The sequence below is a fragment of the Bombyx mandarina genome, chromosome 12, assembly GCF_030267445.1.
Source record: "Bombyx mandarina strain Sakado chromosome 12, ASM3026744v2".
NCBI lineage: Eukaryota > Metazoa > Arthropoda > Insecta > Lepidoptera > Bombycidae > Bombyx > Bombyx mandarina.
Genome location: NC_143219.1, coordinates 13,388,363 through 13,412,734, shown reverse-complemented (window position 1 = coordinate 13,412,734; position 24,372 = coordinate 13,388,363). Strand labels below are relative to the sequence as shown.

The 24,372-nt window shown below is 38.8% G+C and overlaps 3 protein-coding genes across 4 annotated transcripts in view; 1 reads left to right on the top strand and 2 right to left on the bottom strand.

The window, feature by feature from the left end:
- The window catches only part of Plc21C (Phospholipase C at 21C), a 111,803-nt gene extending 108,431 nt beyond the window's left edge, over window positions 1-3,372 (bottom strand). Inside the window, exons 1-2 of the mRNA XM_028184464.2 lie at window positions 2,974-3,372; window positions 2,307-2,453 (exon numbers count right to left, since the gene is read on the bottom strand). Of these exons, the coding sequence (XP_028040265.2) occupies window positions 2,307-2,453; window positions 2,974-3,069 (243 nt within the window). The 5' untranslated portion in view covers window positions 3,070-3,372. The remainder of the gene's footprint in view (window positions 1-2,306; window positions 2,454-2,973) is intronic.
- Window positions 3,373-5,523: 2,151 nt separating this feature from the next.
- On the top strand, window positions 5,524-12,731 carry Larp7 (La related protein 7). Of its 2 annotated transcripts, none has more exons than XM_028184463.2 (8): window positions 5,524-5,620; window positions 5,739-6,057; window positions 6,149-6,316; window positions 7,816-8,097; window positions 8,387-8,714; window positions 9,418-9,533; window positions 10,890-10,982; window positions 12,508-12,731. In XM_028184463.2, exons 1-8 carry the CDS (start codon window positions 5,547-5,549, stop codon window positions 12,697-12,699), a joined length of 1,572 nt encoding a protein of 523 aa, XP_028040264.2. In that variant the 5' UTR covers window positions 5,524-5,546; the 3' UTR covers window positions 12,700-12,731. The 2 variants fall into 2 exon arrangements, with proteins under 2 accessions (XP_028040264.2, XP_089588179.1); XM_089732053.1 differs by having other exon boundaries at window positions 5,544-5,616.
- A 973-nt stretch (window positions 12,732-13,704) lies between these two features.
- LOC114250534 (VWFA and cache domain-containing protein 1) lies at window positions 13,705-19,017 on the bottom strand. Its single transcript, XM_028184441.2, is given in 2 exon segments — window positions 13,705-17,436; window positions 17,439-19,017. Coding segments are annotated over 2 exon segments (3,576 nt in total). The 5' UTR covers window positions 18,772-19,017; the 3' UTR covers window positions 13,705-15,193.
- Window positions 19,018-24,372: the final 5,355 nt, after the last annotated feature.

Sequence of the window (24,372 nt, the reverse complement as noted above, 5' to 3'; positions counted from 1 at the left end):
GCACCATAAATAAATTCTATTTTTTTTTTTTTCAATTACGATTTCATATGTTCAGGAGTCAAAGCTTGTTTATTTATCTATATACTAGGTGACCCGGCAAACTTTGTTCCGCCTTAGAGGCAATAGATGAGCAGACTTTTGATTTTATCATGGTCAATTTCTTATTTGGATAATTAGTATAAATTAAAATAGCAAGTATTTTAATGATACTTTATTGCCATGTATTTTCGCTGGTATTATTATTATTGTATTTTCTTGTTCTTCTTCAGTCGTTTCACTCGCAATGTTTCGAATCCTAGTTGCATTACGGCTTCGTCGGGCAAGATTTGATAGTGCTGGTCGCGGCAAGGCTTTCTTAATGATTACCTATCTCGGCACAATAAATAGAAATTCAAAACAAACAATCAACCGGTCAACTTCAAAATTCTACTATGATTAACCATAGACTACATTACGTTTATCTGTCAGTTGCGTTTTGTTATTCCATATCAGTTGCGTTTTGTTATACCACATTTTATGTCACATCCCACAGAAACGTGATAAAAAGTATCCTATGTCCTTCTCCTGATCCTGAACTACCTCCCCACCAATTTTCAGCCAAATCAGTTCAGCCGTTCTTGAGTTATAAATAGTGTAACTAACACGACTTTCTTTTATATATATATATAGATATACCTTGTAACATACTTTTGTGTTTATGTATATAACACACGACGATATCTTTGCTTTTTATAAATGTCGAATTGTATTGAAGTTAACATTGTTTTCATTTTCAAGATGCGGAAAAAAAAAATTAAAAAAAAAACTATAGTTTTTCTTTGCGTTACGCGAGTTGTTACTTCGAAATTAATATGCTGACAGTTAAAAACGTGAGATTAGGAGGGAGGTAAAGGAATTTTAATTAAGAAAAAAAAGTAACAGACTACACAATATGAATGTGCCTTGTTTTAAGCCCAACAAGCAAACAGAAAGGACAAATCCGAAAATGTATATAACTGTTTTTTTTTTTTTATTGCTTTAATGGGTGGACGATCTCACAGCCCACCTGGTGTTAAGTGGTTACTGGAGCCCATATACATCTACAACGTAAATGCGCCACCCACCATGAGATATAAGTTCTAAGGTCTCAGTATAGTTACAACGGCTACCCCACCCTTCGATCCGAAACGCATTACTGCTTCACGGCGGAAATAGGCGGGGTGGTGGTACCTACCCGTGCGGACTCCCAAGAGGTCCTACCACCAGTGATTACGCAAATTATAATTTTGCGGGTTTCATTTTTATTACACGATGTTATTCCTTCACCGTGGAAGTCAATCGTGAACATTTGTTGAGTACGTATTTCATTAGAAAAATTGGTACCCGCCTGCGGGATTCGAACACCGGTGCATCGCTACACACGAATGCACCGGACGTCTTATACTTTAGGCCACGACGACTTTTTTAAACTTTGTTATTATATTTCTGAAGCATGTACACAACATACTGGCTAAAAACACAAATTGTTTTCGAAAAACTATTTAATTGCACGTCAAAAGTATATGGGAACATAGTAAGGTACACATTTCATAGACTGAAAGTGAGTGAATAAATATAAAATTTTTAAACCATACAGTTCTTACCTTTATGGGACAGATAACTAGATCAACTAAACAGCTGAACTGATATTGTTTAGAAGTGATGAATTAATGAAGACACAATAAGGAGAGGATCTATTGTATCCTTATCCTCAACAATTAAACACTATGAGTACTGATGAAATTGTAAGAAGCATATAACTATTAATCATATATGTGACTGGACATAGCCAGGGAACATTTTAAGGTCAACTGTGTCATGATTACTGCCAAACTACACACCTCACTTACCTATTTTTAAACATAAGGCTTATTAACAATACTTGTATGATAATTTATCGTTTATAGAAAAAACAAAGCAAGTTTTTCAGATGTATATGTGTCATGTAAGTAATAATCAGTCAAAAAACTATTCAAGTCTTTAATATTTACAATCAAAATAAAATTCAGTATACTTATTTACTGAATGATATCATGATTAAATAAAACAAACAATTACTGGATCAGATGTTACCTTTCTATGTTTATAGTCTACAAATGTGATTTTCGTTCTATGAATTAAATGGGAATTGGAAAATTATTTCGAGAATTTATATTATTATTTTAAACATTATTGAATCAAGACAACCATTCTCTAAATTGAAGAATAGTTTTCTGTAGCTTTAATTATATCTGTTAATATATCATATCATAATTTAAATGGCAAATAATTTTTTTTGGGGTACTTACTTTTGGCACTTTAGCATGAACTCCAGTTCTGACATCTCTGATGGTGACAATGTCTAGCAGCTCCACCTCCATGTTCTGATCAGTCCAGTACAGGTAGAAGCCATTAGGATCAACCCTCAAGGTAACTGGAAGGCCTGTCCCGGAATCCTATCAACAATTTTTTCTTTATTTTTTCATTGTAAACTAGCTTTGTAAACTTTGTAAAAAACAACATATAATGTTTTACTTGTTTTTAGTACAATTATAAAGATAAATTTGTAGTAAAGATTAAATCACTAATAACATTTAAAAAAAAAACACATTTTCAATTGGCTAAATTAAAAAGTCAAGATTACCCACAATTTTTATTAAACATTAAATAAATTTTACAGTATTGTTAAAATATGTATGCCTATTTATAAATTGATTCGTAAAGTCAGAACATTTTGAAGCTATATCATAGCACTAATTTATTTAAAATGTTTATCTTTAATAAAACATAGGAATAAAATTGCATACCACAACAAACTACTACCCAATCTATTTTTTGGTTCGTTATAAATTCAAAATCATTGAATCCTGTCTATCAAATAAATTAACAGACAGAAAAATTAAGAGCTGCATACAAATTAAACAACAAAACTACAAATTAAAACTAGTAGCAAGGCACAAAAAGGGGTTCACTTACCTCATCCCATTTAATAAATTTTTCTCCATCCTGCAAAGCTTTCGGCACTTCGATAGGCTTTAAGCTAACTTTGGCTGATCTCGTGCTAGCACTCATCTCGACTAACGAACACAATTATGCGGAAATAACAACACTATTGTACATAAAATCCGTCATCTTCCTCTCACAGAACAAATCTTACTGATTTTAGGTACTGAGATACTTATCCCGATGTACATACACTCAACAATCTTTATAAAATACGATTTATTAATAAATTAATAGCAGCTAGCACGCTAGTCAATACACGACAGACACCTGCTAAATTACTAATAAACATTTATTTTCCCCTTAGCACATATCCCACGAACGTCGAGCGACAGACGGACGAGGGTACTACATAGATTAGAGTCAGGTATTAAATTTGAACCTGTCACACGGTATGTAGTCTGTCCCAAGGAATTGAGTGACATTAAGTTCACGAACAATGATTCATTTCGTTCGTAGTATGAAGTTCGTAAGTATGAAACCTATCTATGGTTTTTTTAGGCATGGCAATTGGCTTCTTGTTATGCTATTGCTGCCAGTGTTAAGTAGGCAAATTTTCAATTATCAAATACAGATCATAGAGTTAGTATTTTATAGTATATTAATATAGTTGTAGGTACTTATTAACTCCATGATACAGACATGTTCCCGTATGAATAATGATATCGAAGCTTCAATTCAAATTTGAATCCTATAGCTAGATTCGCTAAAATAGATTTTTTTTCAGGTATTTCAACTTTAAATTAGTCTACTGTAAAGTTCACGGATTGTCGCTTAATCACGTCTGCCTTTCAAGCGTCGATATTGTGAAGTGAAATAAAATGAAATTGGTTAGTTTGACACTTTAATCAACTGGGATTCTATTAAATGAAAGGAGATGAAGCGGGATGAAATATAATTAGAGTAAAAGGATGTTTATTTACTAAGGCTCTTTCAAATAGTTTCAATGGATTTTTATAGTGTTTTTTTAGTTTCACTCAAGTCCGTTGCTCACATTCCCGCCAAAGAGTCAGAGATCTCCCGTTACACACTAAGTATAATTTATGAATGACACTATAGCGTGTGAGGACCATGTGGAAACTAGGATTTTTCCGATCTTAAATTGTAGTGCGTACTCAAAGACTTTGGTTAAATAGTAAACAACAAAATGATAAACTGAATAACTGAACGTATAAAACCAATACTAATAACGGAACGTTTGCCTATGTTTTGCCTCTAAGAGCGCTGCTCCAACTGCATACAAAATTGAGTTAACTTTTACGCTATCGAGAAAAAACTCGTATTAAGCACACAGATTTTTGCTAGTTTCCTTACTCTGTGTTAGCTACCGCTACACCGCCATGAAGAAAAGCGTTTTATAAACTTATAAGGTGGTATTTAATTTAACAAAGTAAGTTAAGCTAGCGACACCATCAAATCATGGTAATGTCCTGTACTAAACTTCTGACGCTCAAAAACTGAAAATGGAACAAATTTTTTATTTTTTTTATTGCCCTTGTAGGCAGACGAGCATACGGCCCACCTGATGGTGAGTGGTTACCGTCGCCCATGGACTTCAGCAATGCCAGGGGCAGAGCCAAGCCGCTGCCTACCGCTTAATACTCTCCACAAGCCTCGTTTGAAGAAGGACATGTCATAGCGCTCGGGAAACACCGTGGAGGGGAGCTCATTCCATAGCCGGATGGTACGTGGCAAAAAAGACCTCTGGAAACGCACTGTGCATGACCGCAGTGGCTCCAGGTAGTATGGATGAACTCTACTCCGGTGGCGGAGTATATTATATTTATATTTAACCGAGATGAAAGAGCATTTGACAATAATTTCTGAATTGTTTGAAAATCGATTATTTCGAACAGATCTTACTTTAACTTTAGCTCCACTTCTCTCTCTCTCTCAACTCCACTTCTCTCTATGAACTCTCTTCCCATTGTCATCGTGGTGAAGGTGGGTAATGCAGGTACCAGCATGCTCAGAGGATTTTACCAACAAACTACGATCGTCACCTGGCATTTAAGGGTGAATTCTGTGGCTTCACAAGTTGAATGAATGAATGAGATAATTTTGAGATTGTTGTGCAGAATTCATCTGCCACTCTGCCTATTTCAACCGCGACGCAGTTTGAAGGGTGGGACTTCCTACACTCCTTTTTTACTAAATAAACTATGATCCTGTTTGCCCATTTACAGCAATACAAAACTTCTAATTATGTATTGTATTAAACATCCCAAAACTTGTTTTTATAAAGAACCATTGTTCTATTACATTTAAGTATTTATTCAATATTCGATCTTTAAGCATGTTCGAGATTTTTACTCAAGTGCTGGGTATTCAAATCATTTAACAATAAAACTGGATCACATGAATAATTTTGGATTTGAGTGTATAGTGGATAATATTCCATTCTAACTACATCCATTCACTCAAAATGTAAGATGCTTAGTGATTCCACATAGTACATCACTAGTTCGATTATGGTTCGATTCATAGACAAAATACTTTTGTTTGGTTTGATTGATTGGTCGGTGGATAAAGTTCGTTTTTGGCTAATGCACAAACCGTGCCAGAGCCAAAAAATAAAGAAGAAGAAGTTCGTTTTGTTTTGCATTTTTGTTTTAAGTAGGTAGGTAATTTAATTTATGTGTGTGGTTCATATTAGCTATAATAAACAAGACGTACAATACGTTCATACTGTAAGAAAACATTTTAAAATCCAACAGCCATAAAAAAACTTGTTACAGGTCAACAATTATGTCAGAATCTGAAAATCTTGAGAACGCTGATCAAAATCCCAAACACGAAAACAATGCAAGAAAGAGGGTTCGGCACCGAAAAAAACTAATTTACGAGAAAATACTCAAGCAGATGGAGTTTTACTTTAGCGACGCAAACTTAACTAAAGATAGGTACTTAGGGGAATTAGTTAAAAACGATCCCTATGTCGCTCTGGAGGTTTTCCTGAAATTTAATAAAATCAGATCAATGACACAGGATATAGTGGATATAGCTAAGGCTATGAAACATTCCACTATGCTCGAATTATCTGAAGATAAACTTAAGGTGGGTAGACTTCACTATTAAATCATTTTCAAGATAACCTAAAGTTTATTCTAAATAAGTTTAGATTCCCTAATAATGTATTAACTTGCAGGTTAAGAGGAAAACATCAGTTATTTCATATGATGCGGATGCGAGGACCGTGTATGTTGAGTCTATTCCTGTGACTGCCAGCAGAGACTGGCTAGAACGAGTGTTCTCCGACTTTGGCACTGTAGTGTACATATCATTACCTAAATTTAAGAACACACAGAAGATTAAGGTAATTTAACATAGCCAATTATTATATCAATGTATAGGCTCAAGAGAAATATCCCGAAAAACAGAGAAGTGATAATGTTGATTACACTATCATTATAAGAATTGCTTTTGTATTTTGCAAAAGTAAGGTAGACAGTGTATATGAAGTTTTAGAATGTTTAATGAGGGATGGAAGATCTTCCACTGAGCCAGTGATACTGCTTGATAAGCTGACATTTCAAATGTTGTTGTTCGGAATTTGTATATATGCAAGCTTATCTTGAAAATTTAAATGTCGTAAACGAGATTCAGGCATTTGTCAAATATCTTGTGTTGTACAATGGCTACTGCCACAAAGTCATTGAAGTTAAAATCCAATTGCATCATGTTGATTGTGCAAAGTGTTCATAATTTTTATTATTTGCCTTTTCATGTTTTCCATGTGTAAAATTTGTGCAAATTTAGCTGAAAAATTTAGAAAGAAATCTAGTAATCTGTTATTGTGAAAAAAATTTAGAAACAATTAAAACCGATAATGTTGATGGTTACCTACCAAAAAAATATCCAAACATCAGTTTAAAGATTCCTACTGGGATGCCAATACACATTAAAATCTATGTCCCCTCCTAGTTGAGACTTTGCTTGCACACCTGTCCTGGTGAAACTGGAAAAGCCTTTTATTAAAATCTGTCATTTATCATTCTGTTATTCCTTATACTGTGTATATCAAGTATATATGTATGGTGTATGTAACTATAGATCAAGGCTCTAAAGTATATACACCATACACTTCAGAAATTAATTGCCTGTACGACATTAACATCTGTCAGTACCACATGACTAAGGATGTGACGTTTAGCAATTCATTTTTATCACTGATGATACTTGCTGCATGAATCTAGTTCTTTAATGTTGTTATGAAAATTAGTTTCAAAGGCAAATTATCATTTAATTGGTATTTATGAGGAAACTCCATTATCGCGGATGTACTAATGCATAGTCTCTAGAGATTAATCGATCTATCGATTATCCATTGTAGCAGTACACCCCATCCCTAAATATGTCTATGTCGTTACGTTATACGCATGACACTTTGCTTAATTTTTTAATACTAAGTCATTATTTGTAAAACGCGGCAACTTTCAAGAGTTCAAACGAAACATTACTGAAACTGTCACCCGCACCATGCTTCAGCGCACATATAATAAGCATGGAAATAAGATAACTTTTTTTATTGCTTAGAGGGGTGCACGAGCTCACAGCCCACCTGGTGTTAAGTGGTTACTGGAGCCCATAGACATCTACAACGTAAATGCCCCCACCCACCTTGAGATATGAATTCTAAGGTCTCAGTATAGTGATAACTGCCCCACCCTTCATACCGAAACGCATTACTGCTTCACGGCAGAAATTAGTGTAGTGGAGGTACCTACCCGTGCCGCCGACTCACAAGAGGTCCTACCACCAGTAAACATATATGTTTGTTGCTTGCAATATCAATACATTTTACCTTTTCGACAGGGATATGGTTTCATAGAGTTTAACACAACAGAGGAAGCTCAAAAATGCATTAATACTTTCACCAAAATGGGTTGTAAGCTCCCAACATATATGCCGCCAGAAGACCTGTCTTCCATTAAAATGTTTTCGGTTGAAGAGAGCCCAGAAAATTCAACAGATATTAAAGAAGGAAAAGATGAAGACCCCCCAAAAAAGAAGAAAAAGAAGGAGAAAAAACCACCAAAAGGTCTGGACACGAAGACTAATGAACTTGATAATGATAAAAGAGTTGATACACCAACTGTAAGTATTAACAAATTATCTCTTAGGATACCATAACGCACTATTTGTGCATCTTACAACACAGCAGCAAAGTAATCAGTAAGTCTTCAGTTCATGTTGAATTGTTATCGAATTTCAGGACGAAAAGAGAAGCATTGATATGAACATCACTTGATGTAAGTTGTACTGTTAGTTTCCAAGATTTTTGACCAAAATTGTTTATTTTCCTCTCTAGTTCACAGTATAAAAGTTATATCCTTGTTTTTTTTGGTTGTAAATAATCTTAAATGCGTGCATTTTTCATTTACAGGAGACCAAAACATTTACAGACACTGAGTCAAGAGATGAGGCAACCAGCCAAGATGAGTCTAAGAACTGCGAGGAGACAACAAGGAAGAAAAAATTTAAAAAACGCACCACTAAGGAAAAGAAAGGAAAGAACGGCTTAGAGAAAAATGAAGCTCCCAAAGGCGCCCTTTGGGGGTTGCAGGTTCTCGCCAAAAAAGAGTGGAAGTCCCTAAGGAATAAGTACTTAAATTTACAACGAAAATATATGAAAGAATTGAAAAATGAGCTACAAAATAAGAAACACTATATGAGAATACCACCTCCAGCTTCGCCAACTGGAGAAGTGAATGGTAAACAAAACTATTTTTTAATAATTTTTTTAATAAAGTTAATAATAAATAAAAAATCTAGACAATCATTTACTAGAAAGAAATGTATTATGTGTATAGGAAACATATCAGTTCCAAATAATAAAAAGCTTGAAATATTTCTTAGGTAATGATAATTAGGAAGTGTAACTTTATTTAAACATGCAATGAAAAAAAAAACTTTATTCCATTTTATACTGTAAAGTTGTCAATAAGTCTGATGGTACTGCAACTGTACATCTTTATAGATTTGTTTCTCTTGAAAAAGGTACTGAAATACCCATTCTATATGATATCATAAAACAGAAACCAAAACTGGAACTCAGTGGATATCATTTGGGGCCAATATAAATAAAGAGTAAAGATGTGGTTGTTTGCCTATATGTGTGGGTATCACCATCATGCTGATATTTGCCGAGAAGCAATAGCGGGTTCAGGTTTCAAAGAGATCACAGCCATTATAAAACACAATTCGGACATCGACCCACGTCTCAGAGCAGGATAGAAAATGAACGATGCGATATCTATGTCCCCAGTAACCACCAAACAAATACTTTAAAATAAAAATCATTTCGTAATTAACCTAATTAACTCTGCTTGTTTATTTTATTGTGGTTTGATTGCCATGTTACTGATTATAATATTATAATAAAAATGACTACATCAAATATAATACTTTTTGCAGCATCTACCGATACCAATGTAAATGAAAATTTAGTAATGCCAGAAAAAATCCCTGGAGTTTTTGTTAAAGAGAAGCTACTAGAACCATGTATCGACGTAAGATTAACTAAGAGGACGGTGAGTTACTTAATTCTTAACTAGGCGAGGTTAAATAAATAGGATGCCTAACTGAGTCTATCCTGAAACATCAGCTTTGATGTTTTTATTTTTACTGTGTAGTTCACAAGTTCACAGCATAGCTTCAAAGCTCAAGAGAGTCTATAAACATTACAATTTGATTGAATTCACCCACCTTAAGACTTGAGGTTGAATTCTCAGTCATAAGGGTTCTCCCCCTCTTCAAGTCAGAATGGATGATTGCTTCGGGACAGTAGTAAGCAGAATGGTGATATTCACTCGTGCGAGCTCATAATGCATCTTAACACCAGTAATAGCTAGTATAATACTCAGAAAACGCTACTGCTTATTCTGTGACGATTGCCTTAAAAATTTTCAAGTTATCCAAGGGTAGAGATAGTGTGGTTCTATTCTACATTGACAGTGCAGACTGGTGACCCACAATGGGGGCTGGTACTCACTTTGTGATATCTATGCGCTACCGTAACTACACTAGGAGGGCTATAAATTCGTTCTCCATATTAGGACAGTTAGCATGATAAATAGAGAAAATTTAACCTCAAAATCTTGCTAGCAATAATTAACAAAAAATCGCGCATAGTTAGTTTGTAACACATGCCGAAGACCATCGCTTTGTGGTAGAGAATGACAATGAACGATTGGAAGCTTGTCCCATTTCGCCGTAAGCTACTTCTTGGGTCCGTGGACTGTCAGTGCACGAGTACAAATCTGCCATCTTTCGTTATCTCATCACACCTGAGCAAATCTACCCTATAGGTGGATACAATTTTTTTATTTTTTTTTATTGCTCAGATGGGTGGACGAGCTCACAGCCCACCTGGCGTTAAGTGGTTACTGGAGCCCATGGACATCTACAACGTAAATGCGCCACCCACCTTGAGATATACGTTCTAAGATCTCAGTAACGGCTGCCCCATCCTTCAAACCGAAACACATTACTGCTTCACGGCAGAAATAGGCAGGACGGTGGTACCTACCCGCGCGGACTCACAAGAGGTCCTACCACCAGTATCCTACCACCACAAATTCTAAAAGCACTCATTTTTTGAAACGCATCTGTCTTAAAGTGCGAACCTTACTTGATGATTCGCTCCGAGCATTTCAATATTGCAATAATTGTTACGTTATAATAAATCTTGTAAAAATGAATATTAAAAAAATCTAATATAAAAAAAAAAGACATGCTCGCTGAGTTTCTTGCCAGTTCTTCTCAGGACGGAGGCTAGTTTTTGTGAATTGGCGATAGTTCTTTTTGACGTTCAACAAGTGTGTATTTCATTTAAGTTGAATAAAATTATTTTGATTTTTTTTAATGTTTCATAATTTTGCTTACAGATACGAACCAACGTGCACGTGTTACACGTAGACGTGAAGGAGAGTCAGTCAGAAGTCGTCATTAGATTCGATTCCCCTAAAGCTGCTGATGAGGTATTTGTGTAGAACATTCTAGAACAAACCTTTATAATACAAAATTTGGTACTTATGTTGAGGGTGGGCAGATATAAGACTGTATTGTTGTCGACTTTAAGAAATCGGGTCGAAGTTCCAATTGTAATGTTATAACAGCGATAGTAATAATCGGTTGTTGATTATTTGTTTCTTCTTTGGCTAAATCATTGTCGTAAGTTGTGATGTCATTTATACATACATAGAAATAGTAATTATGATAAACGAGCTTGCGTTCCCTCTCTTCTGGGGTAAGTGGTCACGATGGCTCATGAATACTGCTTTAAAACCCAGTTCTGCTTTTTCATATTATTTTAAAACAAAAATATCGACGCTTGGGAAATCAAGAGGGACGTTCATTCCACAGTATGACACAGTGAGTATCACGCAATAATGATTTTTGAAATAATTTAGCAATATTTACTCGAGATAGGAATCTTTTTCTTTTCCTACCTATTCTAGTAATCTCGAGGGGTTATACTAGAATGAGAAGGGATCAATTCTGCTCCATTGATGGTGCAATAATAGAATGTGCGATAGTAAACAAAAGGTGTACTATTTTTTTTTCTACCTATGCTGATTGCCTTGAGAGGCTATTTCAGCTTCTCTTTGGCGTGTAGATGAGCTCACGGGGCTCAAACTTGGTTACGTTGCTAACACTGGCCCTAGCAAGAGCAGTGCTTCGCAGAATCTACCACCGGATCGGAAACGCGACCCACTGAGAATATCTGGCGAGAAACTCAGTAAGCTAGGTGTAGGTAGGTACCATCACCCCGCCTCTTTCTGCCGTAAAGCAGTAATTCGTTTTGGTGTGAAGGTCGGGGCAGCCATTGTAACTGTACTTGAGACCGTAGAACTTATATCTCAAGGTGGGTGGTGCATTTACGTTGTAGATGTCTATGGACTCTAGTAGCCACTTAATACCAGGTGGGCTGTGAGCTCTTCCACACATCTAAGCTATAAAAAAAAGACGCAGCCCAATGAAGTTCTCGCCGGATCTTCTCAGTGGATCGCGTTTCTGATTCGGTGGTAGATTCAGCGAAGCACTGCTCTTGCTAGTACTAGTGTAAGCAACGTAACCAGGTTTGAGCCAGCTTACTTACTCATTCAGTGAATCTAGTATGACCGCTCAAGATCACTAGAATAGGTAGGGGGAAAAAAAGAATGACTTGCATGATGACAGAATAACATCATGTAATAAAATACTGAACCCACATATCATTTTCGTAACTACGGTGTGATTTGTGCGAGTTTCTTAACGTTTTCGGTAGCGTAAAAGTTAACCTAATCTTGTATGCAGTTGGAACAGCGCCCCTAGCGGCAAACGTACGCAAACGATCCCGTTCCATACAAATATAAGCTAACATTTACGCTATCGAAAACGTTAAAAAACCTCGCACTAAGCACACTAGTGGTAAGGCGTCTTGGGAGTCCTCACGGATGTGACGTGAACACCTCGTGACGTAGCTTGGCACCGGCCTCAATAGTCGTTGTTGTGTTGTGACAGTACTGCGCGAACTCTCACAAGCGGGCCCGCGTGCTGTCGGGCGCGGAGGAGCAGGCGCAGTGGGGCGCGGCGCGCGCGGCCCGGCGCCGGCCCCGCGGCCGCACGCGGCTACTCGCGCGCCGCACGCACGCGCTGCTCGCGCCCGCCTCGCCGCAACCCACCAACACGCATCTAAGGTTCGACGAGGAATAAACGCGTTCTGTTATAAATAAATATTTTCACTACATCTCTGTTTTATTGAAGTAAAATGCGATTCCAACAAGGTTGCCTTTTTTCCCCTACTTATTCTAGTAGCCTCGAGGGGTTATTCTAGATTCAGCGAGCCAGTAGGTGAGCTCACGGGGCTCAAACCGGGAGTGTTGCTAGCACTGGCCCTAGCAAGAGCATTGCTTCGTAGAATCTACCATCGGATCTGAAACGCGACCCACTGAGAAGATTCGACAAGAAACTCAGTGGGCTGTGTCTATGGGTTAATTTATACGACGAGGACGGTGACCGTAAATAGATCGGGAGGATCCGTAATGACATGCTTACAGACAGACCGACTGTGAATGCGTGGCACTCGAATACCTGTTGCAAGCCAGCGCGAATGTTAGCAACGAGTAGCGTCCAATATTTTAATGAAGTATTTACAAAATATATATATTTTTTTCTATCTTTAATTTAAAATATATATTATAATATAAATGTTGACGATGTCGCGTCTCTTACGCACACAGCGTTGCCTATTACAAGAACAATCTGGTTTAAGGATGAAAAATGAACGAAACCACAATACTAAACGTCGAAAAAGTTTCACTTTTTTCACGTGCGCCAAATTGTTCGCGCCCCCTTTTTTTAATTACTTGGCTGTCGACTTTGATCAATTATGGTCATGATCGTAGTTGATAACAGCTCTCCAAAAATCGTACAATATCTATCATTTTTTAAACATTGGGGCTATATCTGCCCGATATGTGGCGAACGACTTTTACCTACTGCTTTTTAGTGTTTAAAAGATAGGATGTAAAAAAAGATTTACCCATAACTTTACGTAATTAGGGTTAATGTATAGTGAGCACATTCAGAAAAGTATTTTTTGTCTATTTCTGCGGTATTCACACATTGCGATTTTGAAAATTGAATTGGTTGATGAACGACAATTACATACCTACCATATAACTAAGGCAGCGTGCACGTATGAAAGAAAACAAGAAATATTTACAAAAGAAATTTAATACATCGAATAAATGCCAAAATTAATTTCATCCTAAAAATAAGCCTATAAATAACTTAGTTTTAGAGGCACTGGCACGTATCATTTATTTTATTCTTACAAACTAAATACAAAAATTACATTATCAAAAATTGTCATACAAAAGTTCACCTGTAAATACAACCTCGATACGATTACTGTTTATGATGCAAAAATCATTATTGTAATAATAATAAAGTTTTAAGACATATTAAAGCTTTAGAGAACTTTAGGATTATCAAATTTAAGTACATAATAATAAAGACTGATCAAAAGATCATAAATTAATTTACACGTTCCTTTTCTGGACGTTCAATTAACATTTCAAATTTGATATTAATTGCAAAAATTAAGTATTTCAATGGAACGTTTATACCACAGTAAATAATAATAACGATGAGAAAGCACCACGTTTTTTAAGTAGATGTATACAATTTAACTTAGTTTACCGAGCTTCAAACCTCGTGTTAATGAGGTAATTAATTTAATGTAATTTCTTAAATTAATTTCTCATTGAGGCTCGCTGATTACCCGCAGGATGGCGCTCAGGAGATCCGTCCCACCCATACGCAAAATAGGAACACTGAATTGTGGAAATCTGTTTGTTTAATATAATTTATCATAACTCGACATGGCTTGCTGAAACAGCGTGCTTAGTGCGAGTTTTTTAACGTTCTCGATAGCGTAAAAGTTAACTCAAATTTGTATATTTTTATTTATTTATTGCTTAGACGTGTGGACGAACTCACAACCCACCTGGTGTTAAGTGGTTACTAGAGCCATAGACATCTACTACGTAAATGCGCCACACACCTTGAGATATAAGTTCTAAGGTCTCAGTATAGTCACAACGGCTGCCCCACCCTTCAAACCGAACACCGGTGCATCGCTCGATACGAATGCACCGGACGTCTTATCCTTTAGGCCACGACGACTTCAGAAACGACAACTTCAGACTTATTGTATGCAGTTGGAGCAGCGCCCCTAGCGGCGAACGTTAACTTTTACGCTAACGAGAGCGTTAAAAACTCGCACTAAGCACAGTTTTTTTAGAAAACGCCTACGGACGATAAATGGACACCACATCAAAATGTTTCACAGCTGCACTGTACGCAATACAATAAGATAATTCAAAACAGGCATGGACGGAATCCACAGCTTCGTCAGAACGCAGGGTGCGTCTGAAAGCTGCCTTCCTTTTATCTCACTGATTCACGACAAAACTATAATACGTTGTGCTTGAATGAATATTATTTCTATGTAAGTTAGGTAGTGGAAATATTATTCATCAATGTAAGTGGAACGGTTCCCGAAGCACGTGTTCAAGCATTTAATCTTCGTATACATATATAGTTATTATACAATAGGTACAATAGTAATGGTTTAAAACGTCTAACTAATAAGTACTAGAGGTAGATAAGTCGAAAAAAACGTGACAATAATAATGATAATTTATGATGCTTCCATATGTCGATGGACCGTCACCGGAGCTATGATACTATTCTTACCGCATGGCAAAACTGTAACATTTAGGTCTCCCGATTTTAAACGCGGCTTTATTTTGGCGGGAAGTGGACAGCTGATGTCAGATTTAGTGTCATCTGACAATATAATGGGATCATTTACAGAGAATCCCGTGGCTTCCGAATCTTCATGCGGCGTCATTGTTGAATAACCATGATCGGAGCCACCCGCAGTATGCGCCCTCCGGTACCCTGTCACTACTCTATACGGAGATATCGGAGCCTCCATTTCCATTGCCGGTAGTAATTTGTCGTGACCGGATTGATCGTGAACGTCATCAGAATGCAGTTGGCTCATTTGCACGTCTGGATCATGCCAAGTTTCTGCGGGTCCGTCCACGTATAAATTATGACAGCTAGCCGAAGTTACATTTTGTCGGTAACAGTATATCGCTACTGCTACAATCAAACTAACAGTCACTATGCAACCTGCAATCGGTCCTATTGCCGAATAACCACCTAAAGCGTCTCTGTTCATGTGACCGTAAGTTCCTTCGCCGTACGGAGTTACCGCTCCCAAAACGCCATTGAAGCAAGTGGACTGAGAAGTGCAAAAGGGAGCTAGTAATGTGCTACTGCCATCCGTGTCTATCTGACACCACTCGCACCCTAAAACGCCTAAACAAGAAGAGTGCGACGTGTAGGTCTCGCATTGAAAATCAAAGCAAGTTTTTAAATTCTCAGCAAAGTTATAAAAGTAATGCGACTTGTGATTGTTGTTCTCTAACATCATGCCACATAAGGGAATATCTTGATTGAATCGTGACACGTTCGAGTTGGCGCATTCGTAAATTTCGGAGCTGCATTCGCAAGGGCATTCACACTCCGTTTGTTCCATACGATTGCAATTGAGACACAGCCGATCATTTATACTACAAGGACAGAATGCATTCGGGCAAGATGCGTTAACGAGACCTACAAAGGCATTAGTTCCAGGAATAGCAGCAATGTAATAATGAACACAATGATCACCTGAAACTACGTTAGAGAGCACATTCGACAGGGATATGTTAAATTCATAAAATCTCTGTATAGTTTTATCATAAAAGTTATTGCACAGTCGTTTCGACACAAAGCTTTTATGATTCAACATGTCTATAGCTATCATGGATTCCTTATGTGTAATATGTTGCTGTTCAATTGGACCAGAGCTGTTAGGATCCATTAAGCCGGGATGTGAAATTAAATACCCTCGATTGTTCATAATGAAACATTTCATAGAAGAACCTGCACATACAGGCATATTATCGATTAGGAGTTTATAAAGAAAACCCATTGTCATATCCATTGAAACTACCATTGTAGGATATAATGGGCTCTTTACAGCATAAGACAGGGAAACAACATACCCCGCACCTCCAACATCCAAATTAGGAGGGGTCAATATAATTTTTCCAGGGTTTTCAATTGCATAAGTGTACCATGGCCTTCTTACAGGTTCATAGTCATATTCTAAAACCGTACCAGGAAACATGACTAGAACTCCGCTCTCTGTAACGGCATACCTTCTGACAACATATTTAGAGTATGGCCCGTGTAAGTGTTGTCTCTTATAAAATGATAATAGAGTATTTAAATAACCTACATCTTGTTGAATTTCGTTTTTAAGACCTGGATTAGAGAGCAAGCCGTGTGCTACACTTTTCAAATATGCTAAGTAGTTTTGCATATAAGTTACAGCTTCTTGTCCATCACCCATGTCATACAAGTAAGTGAATGGTGATTGAAAACTGGAAGGACTAAGGTAAACAGTACCTTGGTCAATAGTAGCAATTTGTTTAAAATGACGACATATTTTGCCCGATTTCGGAGGAAATAAATCTAATCTATGAAACAATATTTCTTTGTTGCTTCTAGCAAAATATACATTTGTTTTATTAAAACTATTTTGTGCAGATTGTTCGGAAACAATGCATACAATATATAAGTTGTCTACCCACTTCCAGGAATAAATTAATGGGCTGCTTGAATTACCATCATCAGATGACACCGATAGGTTACCAAAACTTTTTGAGTACATACCAGTTTTGATATCATTTATATATTTATACGTGTCTATATTTTCTAAATTTGTAAACTTTATTTTATCTATGGCTGTTTCAGGGCGTGGAAAGTATGTGTGCATTAAAACTTTACCTCCAAAATCCATGACAAAGGCTTTCTTTTGTGGTCACCTTTGAAATATATGATGTCTTCTGCTAAATCTGACCAGTACAGATCGAGTCCTAAGACTCCAGTTAGTGTTGGTTGTACCAGAGATACCATGAAGTCTCTTTCTGTTGCCTCCCATATTGGACCTTCTATTTTTATTCCTCTGTCATCAAACTTGCCAGGGAGCAGAGATATAAATGCCGAAGCCACTTGGCCGATCACAGCACTGTCATTTATGTGAAGTCTCATTACTGAATGGTTGTTTGAGTGAGTGTGCCACTTATCAATATGCAAGATACCAAGAGAGCTATTCCTGTCTATTTGATTTTCATATATCAATCCAATGGCAAAATGTACACTGTCATCTTTTTTCATTGAATATGGAAACATTTTCAGCCATGTTTCATTTTTCAAAACCTTTGTGTCAGTAAGGAAAATTAGTAGTTTGTTCTTTGGTAATATTCTTTGACTCAGCAAATTCTTTAGTTCATTACTGATCAATGTTGGTGATAAACTTAATGATGAAATATCTATAGCTGCCAAATGTTCTCGAAATAGAAGCTTGTTATTGTCTGTGGCATTACCCAGATCAGAGATTCCTTCGATACTGCATGAATCTTCAAACTTCATGAAATCGGTCATGTTCGTCATCTTAAGAGCAAACAAATCAGCACTTTGTAGTGCATAAACTGTTTCTTTTGCGACATTCACTGCATGCTGAAGTGAATCTGAGCTCATATTATTATCTATAATAAAAACTACTAACTTTGGTTCCGGATGCACAACTTTGTGATATAAATATCTTAAATTAGAATGTGGCATTGCAGTACAGTCTCTGTCAGTGGCATAATCTATATGTGAAAGAAAATACTGTCTCTTAACTTTGATATCTTTGAAACGATCCAACATTTTTAACTTCGGATCCTGGAGTGGTAAGCTTTCATACATATTCGAGCTTCTTATAAATACTGACTTACGTATAGAGTTAAACGGACATGGATGGGTAAAAGACGGTGTGCTGTTGTTGCTTAAAACATTGTACATATCACGTAGTATAATTTTGGCCGAAGATATCTTGTAGCTCAGTTTATCTGCGATGTTATTCAGTAATTCGATATCCGAGTCCTGGTGACTAACCTTATATGCAGAACGAATTTCAAAATGTGATGTGTAATCGCTGCCTAATTCTTTTACAACTAAATCATTGAGTTTCGCCGCCAGCGTTTCCGACAGTTGTAAAATTGTTGTTTTGTAATCACTTCGGATGTTCGTTCTTGTAGTGCTGTCATTTTGCGTGAACACAGTTCCGATGCAGACATTGGTAGATAATATAAAAAATAACCATGAAAACCTCATCTTTCCGTTAATAACATTATTTGTCGATAATATTTTTTTACACTTCAATGTACAACTGGTTACGATTCCTGCGCTTGACTATGACAGCTGCGAGCCTTTCCATTGTGTTTACAATTATTTTATAAAAAAGTAAAGTAAAAGTAATAGCACTGAAGTAATAACAATATTGTATACAGGCGCAAAGACAGCAGGTTTGTAACATTCATGCATTAGACAAAAATATTTCATAGACTGCGTTTTGTCAGTGCTGCCAGATAGCATTTGTATATATTATTTACAATGTCATTAAAATAAAAATACAGTATTTTAGTATGAAAATACAGTATGTATGTAATATGTGTAGAAGATATTCTAGGCAAATACAGCATTTTTTCAGTAATTATTCACCGTGCCGTATGTTTTAAAAATACATTCAATATTTAAATGCGTCGCTAGTGCAAAGATGGAGCCAGTGTCAAACACATTTCCCTATTATTGCTTAAGCTCACGTGCTTTAGTCGCAATTTGTTTTGTTTAACCAGTTTTTTTGACAAGAAATTCGTTACAATATTTTTAAAATATAGTAAACAGTAAAAGCAGTAATAATACAGTGAATCTACTGTAATTATAGCGCATCTGGTATCACTACGTTGTGTAGGGATTACAATCATAAATCACTTTATCGAAGGATCAATTTTATTTCCCAAAGAAAATCGATTTTCAATGGAATCACACAGATTAATTGATCTCAGACAGTTGAAAATAGAATTGATTTTTACGTAATAACTACTAATAAGCAACCATAAAAATAATTTCAATAATAAATTAATTATTAAGTAAATAATTTATGAATATTTAAAGCAACACGTAAAAATATACATTAATTATTAAATAACCGATAGATAACTAAATGACTACAGTGTCACCAACTTATCTGTGAACTGATGGGTCTCGCCCATGGAGTTAATAAGTACCTACAATAGTAACTCTATGGTCTCGCCATCGTCGTTTCAGTGTTGCTAATTAATTCCAAAATATATATATATATATATATATAAATAGAATCCTTATGTCACACAGCAGCTTTCATGGCACTGCACCCATTTCAAAAGCACCTGTGGCGGGTAGCCATCATTCAACGCAAGATAATTGACATTTTCAAGATAAAACGCATATATACAAGTTCCGAACAATAACATTAGGACCGTCGGTCTACCGAGCAATATCACCAGCTCGGTGGAAGATCTTCCCTTTGTCGTATATCTTCCCAAACTGGTGACCTGCGACGAGATGTGAACACGCAACCTTCTGATTCATCTTCAGCGCATCAAGAACTCCGGCTACCACAATCCCCGCATTCTCGCAGATAAAAGCACGTCATTGACAGTCGTCCCACAGCAAGCCAGCATCGCAGCCTCAACAGGACCATCGCAGCCGACTCATCGCGCTTCCTGGTCCTACGGCACGCAACTTCACTGCCTCATCACGCCGCTACAGTTCATCGCAGCCCACGACCGGATCATCAACGCTTGGGGTCACATATCTCCGGCGTGGCAGCTCTGCATCACATGGACTACGCACGACACGCACGCAACATTCAAGCTCAGTCTCGACTCACCGCAGACTTCGAGCAGCACTGGCGACAATCACGCAGCATTCAGCTCAGTTTCGACTCACTGCAAACTTCGAGCAACACTGGCGATACGCACGCAGCATTCAAGCTCAGCCTCGACTCACCGCAGGTTTCGAGCAGCACTGGCCCTTGCAAGCTAATCTCAGCACGGACAACGCTAACTAAAAATGACACGACCTCCAGTCTCGGAGGGGAGTGATGTGGCGGGTAGCCATTATTCAACGCAAGATAATTGACAGATGCCTGAATCTCGCTTACGACATTTTCAAGATAAAACGCATATATACAAGTTCCGAACAATAACATTAGGACCGTCGGTCTACCGAGCAATATCACCAGCTCGGTGGAAGATCTTCCCTTTGTCGTATATCTTCCCAAACACCCATTTCAAAAAAGTCGAAGGCGTAAACGAAGATAAAATTAGGGGATTTTACCTTTGAAAACAATAAAAGGACAATCAGCGTCTGTTTGAGATACAGCTGAGGAGGATTACAGTTTTTTTACTGGTAAAAAAAAACGTCCTTTGTAAGAATAATATAATATAAAATGCGTTTTGATTCGATTATGGAATTAATTTTCCCCCACAATTTTATTACCTTATTATCAACATGAGCATACGGCACATTTAAAGGTGAGCGGTTACCGTCGCTCGTGGACGTCAGTAAGTCACGTTTGAAGAAAAACATATACTAGCATTCAGGAAACACCATGCACGGAAATGAAAAGCAGAATGGTAGGTTTCATACTCGCTTTTAGCATATTTATCTTCTGTCCACACTGAGTGTTCCTATGCGTCAATGTTTTTCTTTCTATCTTTTATAATAACCTTTTTTTTGGGCCAGGGCCGAACCTTCTGCGAGGTCGCGCGCGGGGTATGTGGGACTTGACGATCTGCAAGGTGTTGGGAGCAGACCGCGGACCCAAGGAATTTTAGGGCCCTACCGCACTAAACGACTCCCCTGCACTCTTACACCCGACGTCCGATCCCCTCCGAGGTCAGAACCCGGATGAAGTAGGGGGCTACCGCGGTCAACACTACAACCAGACGGCGCGGCTCACCCCAAGGACGCCCAGCCGGCGGAGCCTTCGAGGTCGGCCGTCTAAAAACCTAACATCCCTCACTCCGCCTACCATGTAGCTCGCGTTCAACACATTCAAACGTTGCGCTTGTGTAGTGTTTATGAATAAGCGCGTGGCGTGACGTCACACTGCATGCGCATCATGAAAAGTCTGCCCATATCTCTCTCGCGCGGTTTAGCATATGAGTATGAAGGGGACAGTTAAGGTTTTGTCTTTATTAAGGTTTAATATAGCGTGGTCCTGTTTTATTATTGTTTTAATATTAAATTATCATTGTCTAATTATAATGTCATAAGTTGATAAAAAATGCTATGCAATAGCTATACCGCCGCAGTTCCCGAGTGCCACACGTCTTACACCCGACGTCCGATCTCCGTCCGGGGTCAGAACCCGTTCAGAGTAGGGGGGTTCCCGCGGTCAACACTACAACCAGACACGCGGCGCAACCCCGAGGACGCCTGACCCACGGGTCGTCGAGGCGATAGTCGACGACCAACGACGCCGGTCTCCGCGGTACGGCGCGGCGGCGGGTCTACCAGGCCGTCGCCCAGTGATGCCGCTGGTGTTCCGGGATACCCCGCTGGGCCAGAACCAGCCTGCCGGGTCGGAACGCGATACACCGCCGACCGGGTTGCCGCAGCCGCCGACGCGTCGTCCCGTCCTCCTGGTGATCTTTATAATAACCTTTTCTTTTTTTTTCGGGCCGGGGGCCGAACCTCCTACGAGGTCCCCGCGCCTAGGGGGCGCGCGGGGTATGTGAGACTCAACGATCTGCAGGTGTTGAGAGCAGATCGCGGGCCCAAGGATTTTAGGGCCCACCCACTAAACGACTCCCCTGCACTCTTACACCCGACGTCCGATCTCCGTCCGGGGTCAGAACCCGTTCAGAGTAGGGGGTTCCCGCGGTCAACACTACAACCAGACACGCGGCGCCACCCCGAGGACGCCCGACCGACGGGTCGTCGAGGCGATAGTCGACGACCAACGACGTCAGTCTCCGCGGTACGGCGGCCTTACCAGGCCGCCCGGGCGGTACCGCTGGTGTTCCGGGATACCCCGCCGACCGGGTTGCTCTTCAACAGTATGTTCGGCGACGACAGCGACGACGAAAATGCGGACCGCGTCGCAATCCGCAGCCGCCGACGCGCCGTCCCGTCCTCCTGGTGCCAGCGCGCTAGAGTGACGGTAGCGTGCGGCGCAGCCTCAACCCCCTTAGGTCGCCCCGTGACCATCACCGGGAGGAGACTGCCTCCTCATAGGGGCTGGAGCTGGACAAACGCCCTCCTCCGGCCCCCGGCCCGACGGCGGCGGCACGGCGCCGAGAGGGAAGAAGAGCTCTCCCTCTCCCGTTATCTTTATAATAACCTAGATCAACTTGGATAGCGATCATTTTTTTCGCCTTAGGCTACCATAATTTAATTTTGGGGAAACTGACAGGTCAAGGATTAATTTACAAAGACGACCTTGAGATAAAATAACCTTCAGAAATTACAAGTATACGTTTTACAACCCTTTGTACAATCGAGGTCAACTTAGTTTATTGAATAGGTTTATCGTATAAAAGGCTTTTTGTTACATGAAACTTGAGTTTAACTAACGTTTCGCAACAGCACCTAATATTACGAGTAAAAGTGTAGGTACATACTCCACATGATATAAAGGATAAGTTTTTTCCTCACTATTTAAATTTCTGTGTGCACAAGTGACATTAACAGACGAATAACCTATTTCAGTCATAATAAAACTGATATCTTAAATAAAACATACACTACATATTTAATATCTAATTATTAAGTATGTGTATTATCAATAGAACTAATTAATAAGTGCATTATCTATGGACGGAACTCATACATACATACCAATTCATCGTCTCATTGTGCGTAGGTTAGCGGTAGGGCATCTCTTTTTTTATGATTGAAAGATTACTGGTGGCCCGCAGGCCTTTCCAGTTTCACCAGGACAGGTGGGCGAGCAAAGGCTCAGCCAGGAAGAGTGGGATTTGTTAACAACTGCCCGAGTTCTGCCGAGAGACTGCCGCTTCGCGAATGAATCTACTACTACCGGATCGGAATCGCGACCCGCTGAGAAGATCTGGGGAGAAACTCAGCCGGCTGATGCATGGTTTAGGTTGCACGTCGACCTCTTTGTCGAGTTCGATGAGTACGGTTACCGGGGTCCCTAAGCCTGCTCCTAGTGTTAGAGCTGAAGGCGTGATGGCAGGGCATCTTGTGAGCCCGCAAGTGTAGGCACCACCACGCTGCCTATTTCTGTCGCGAAGCTGTTCCAACTTCCGATTTGTACTATAGAACTGAGGGCTGAGGCACTCATATCTCAAAGTCAGGTGTCGCTACTGTTGTCGCCACTGTCTACATTGTTGACGATAGATGCTCCGTTAACCAATCGACACCAAGGGAGTCATGAGCCAGTTTCCATGGTCTAAGCGATAAGAAATGTTAATAAGTTCTCGATTGACTTCCACGGTGAAGGAATAACATCGTGTAATAAAAATCAAACCCGCAAATTTTAATTTGCGTAATTATTGGTGGTAGGACCTCTTGTGAGTCCGCGCGGGTAGGTACGCCTATTTCTGCCGTGAAGGGTGGGGCAGCCGTTGTAACTATATTTGAGACCTTAGAACTTATATCTCAAGGTGGGTGGCGCATTTACGTCGTAGATGTTTATGGGCTCCAGTTGTCACTTAAAACCAGGTGGGCTGTGAGCTCGTCCACCCATCTAAGCAATAAAAAAAAGTAAGACTTACAGATGACAACAGTATTTTATTGCAACTCTCGGCAATTTGATTTGTTAGAGCGAGCGAACTATGCTTTAAATACTCACCTTTTTGGGTGTAGACCGCTAACGAGTCCTTGGTCTGCCCGATCGTGACCATTGGCCCTCATTGATGA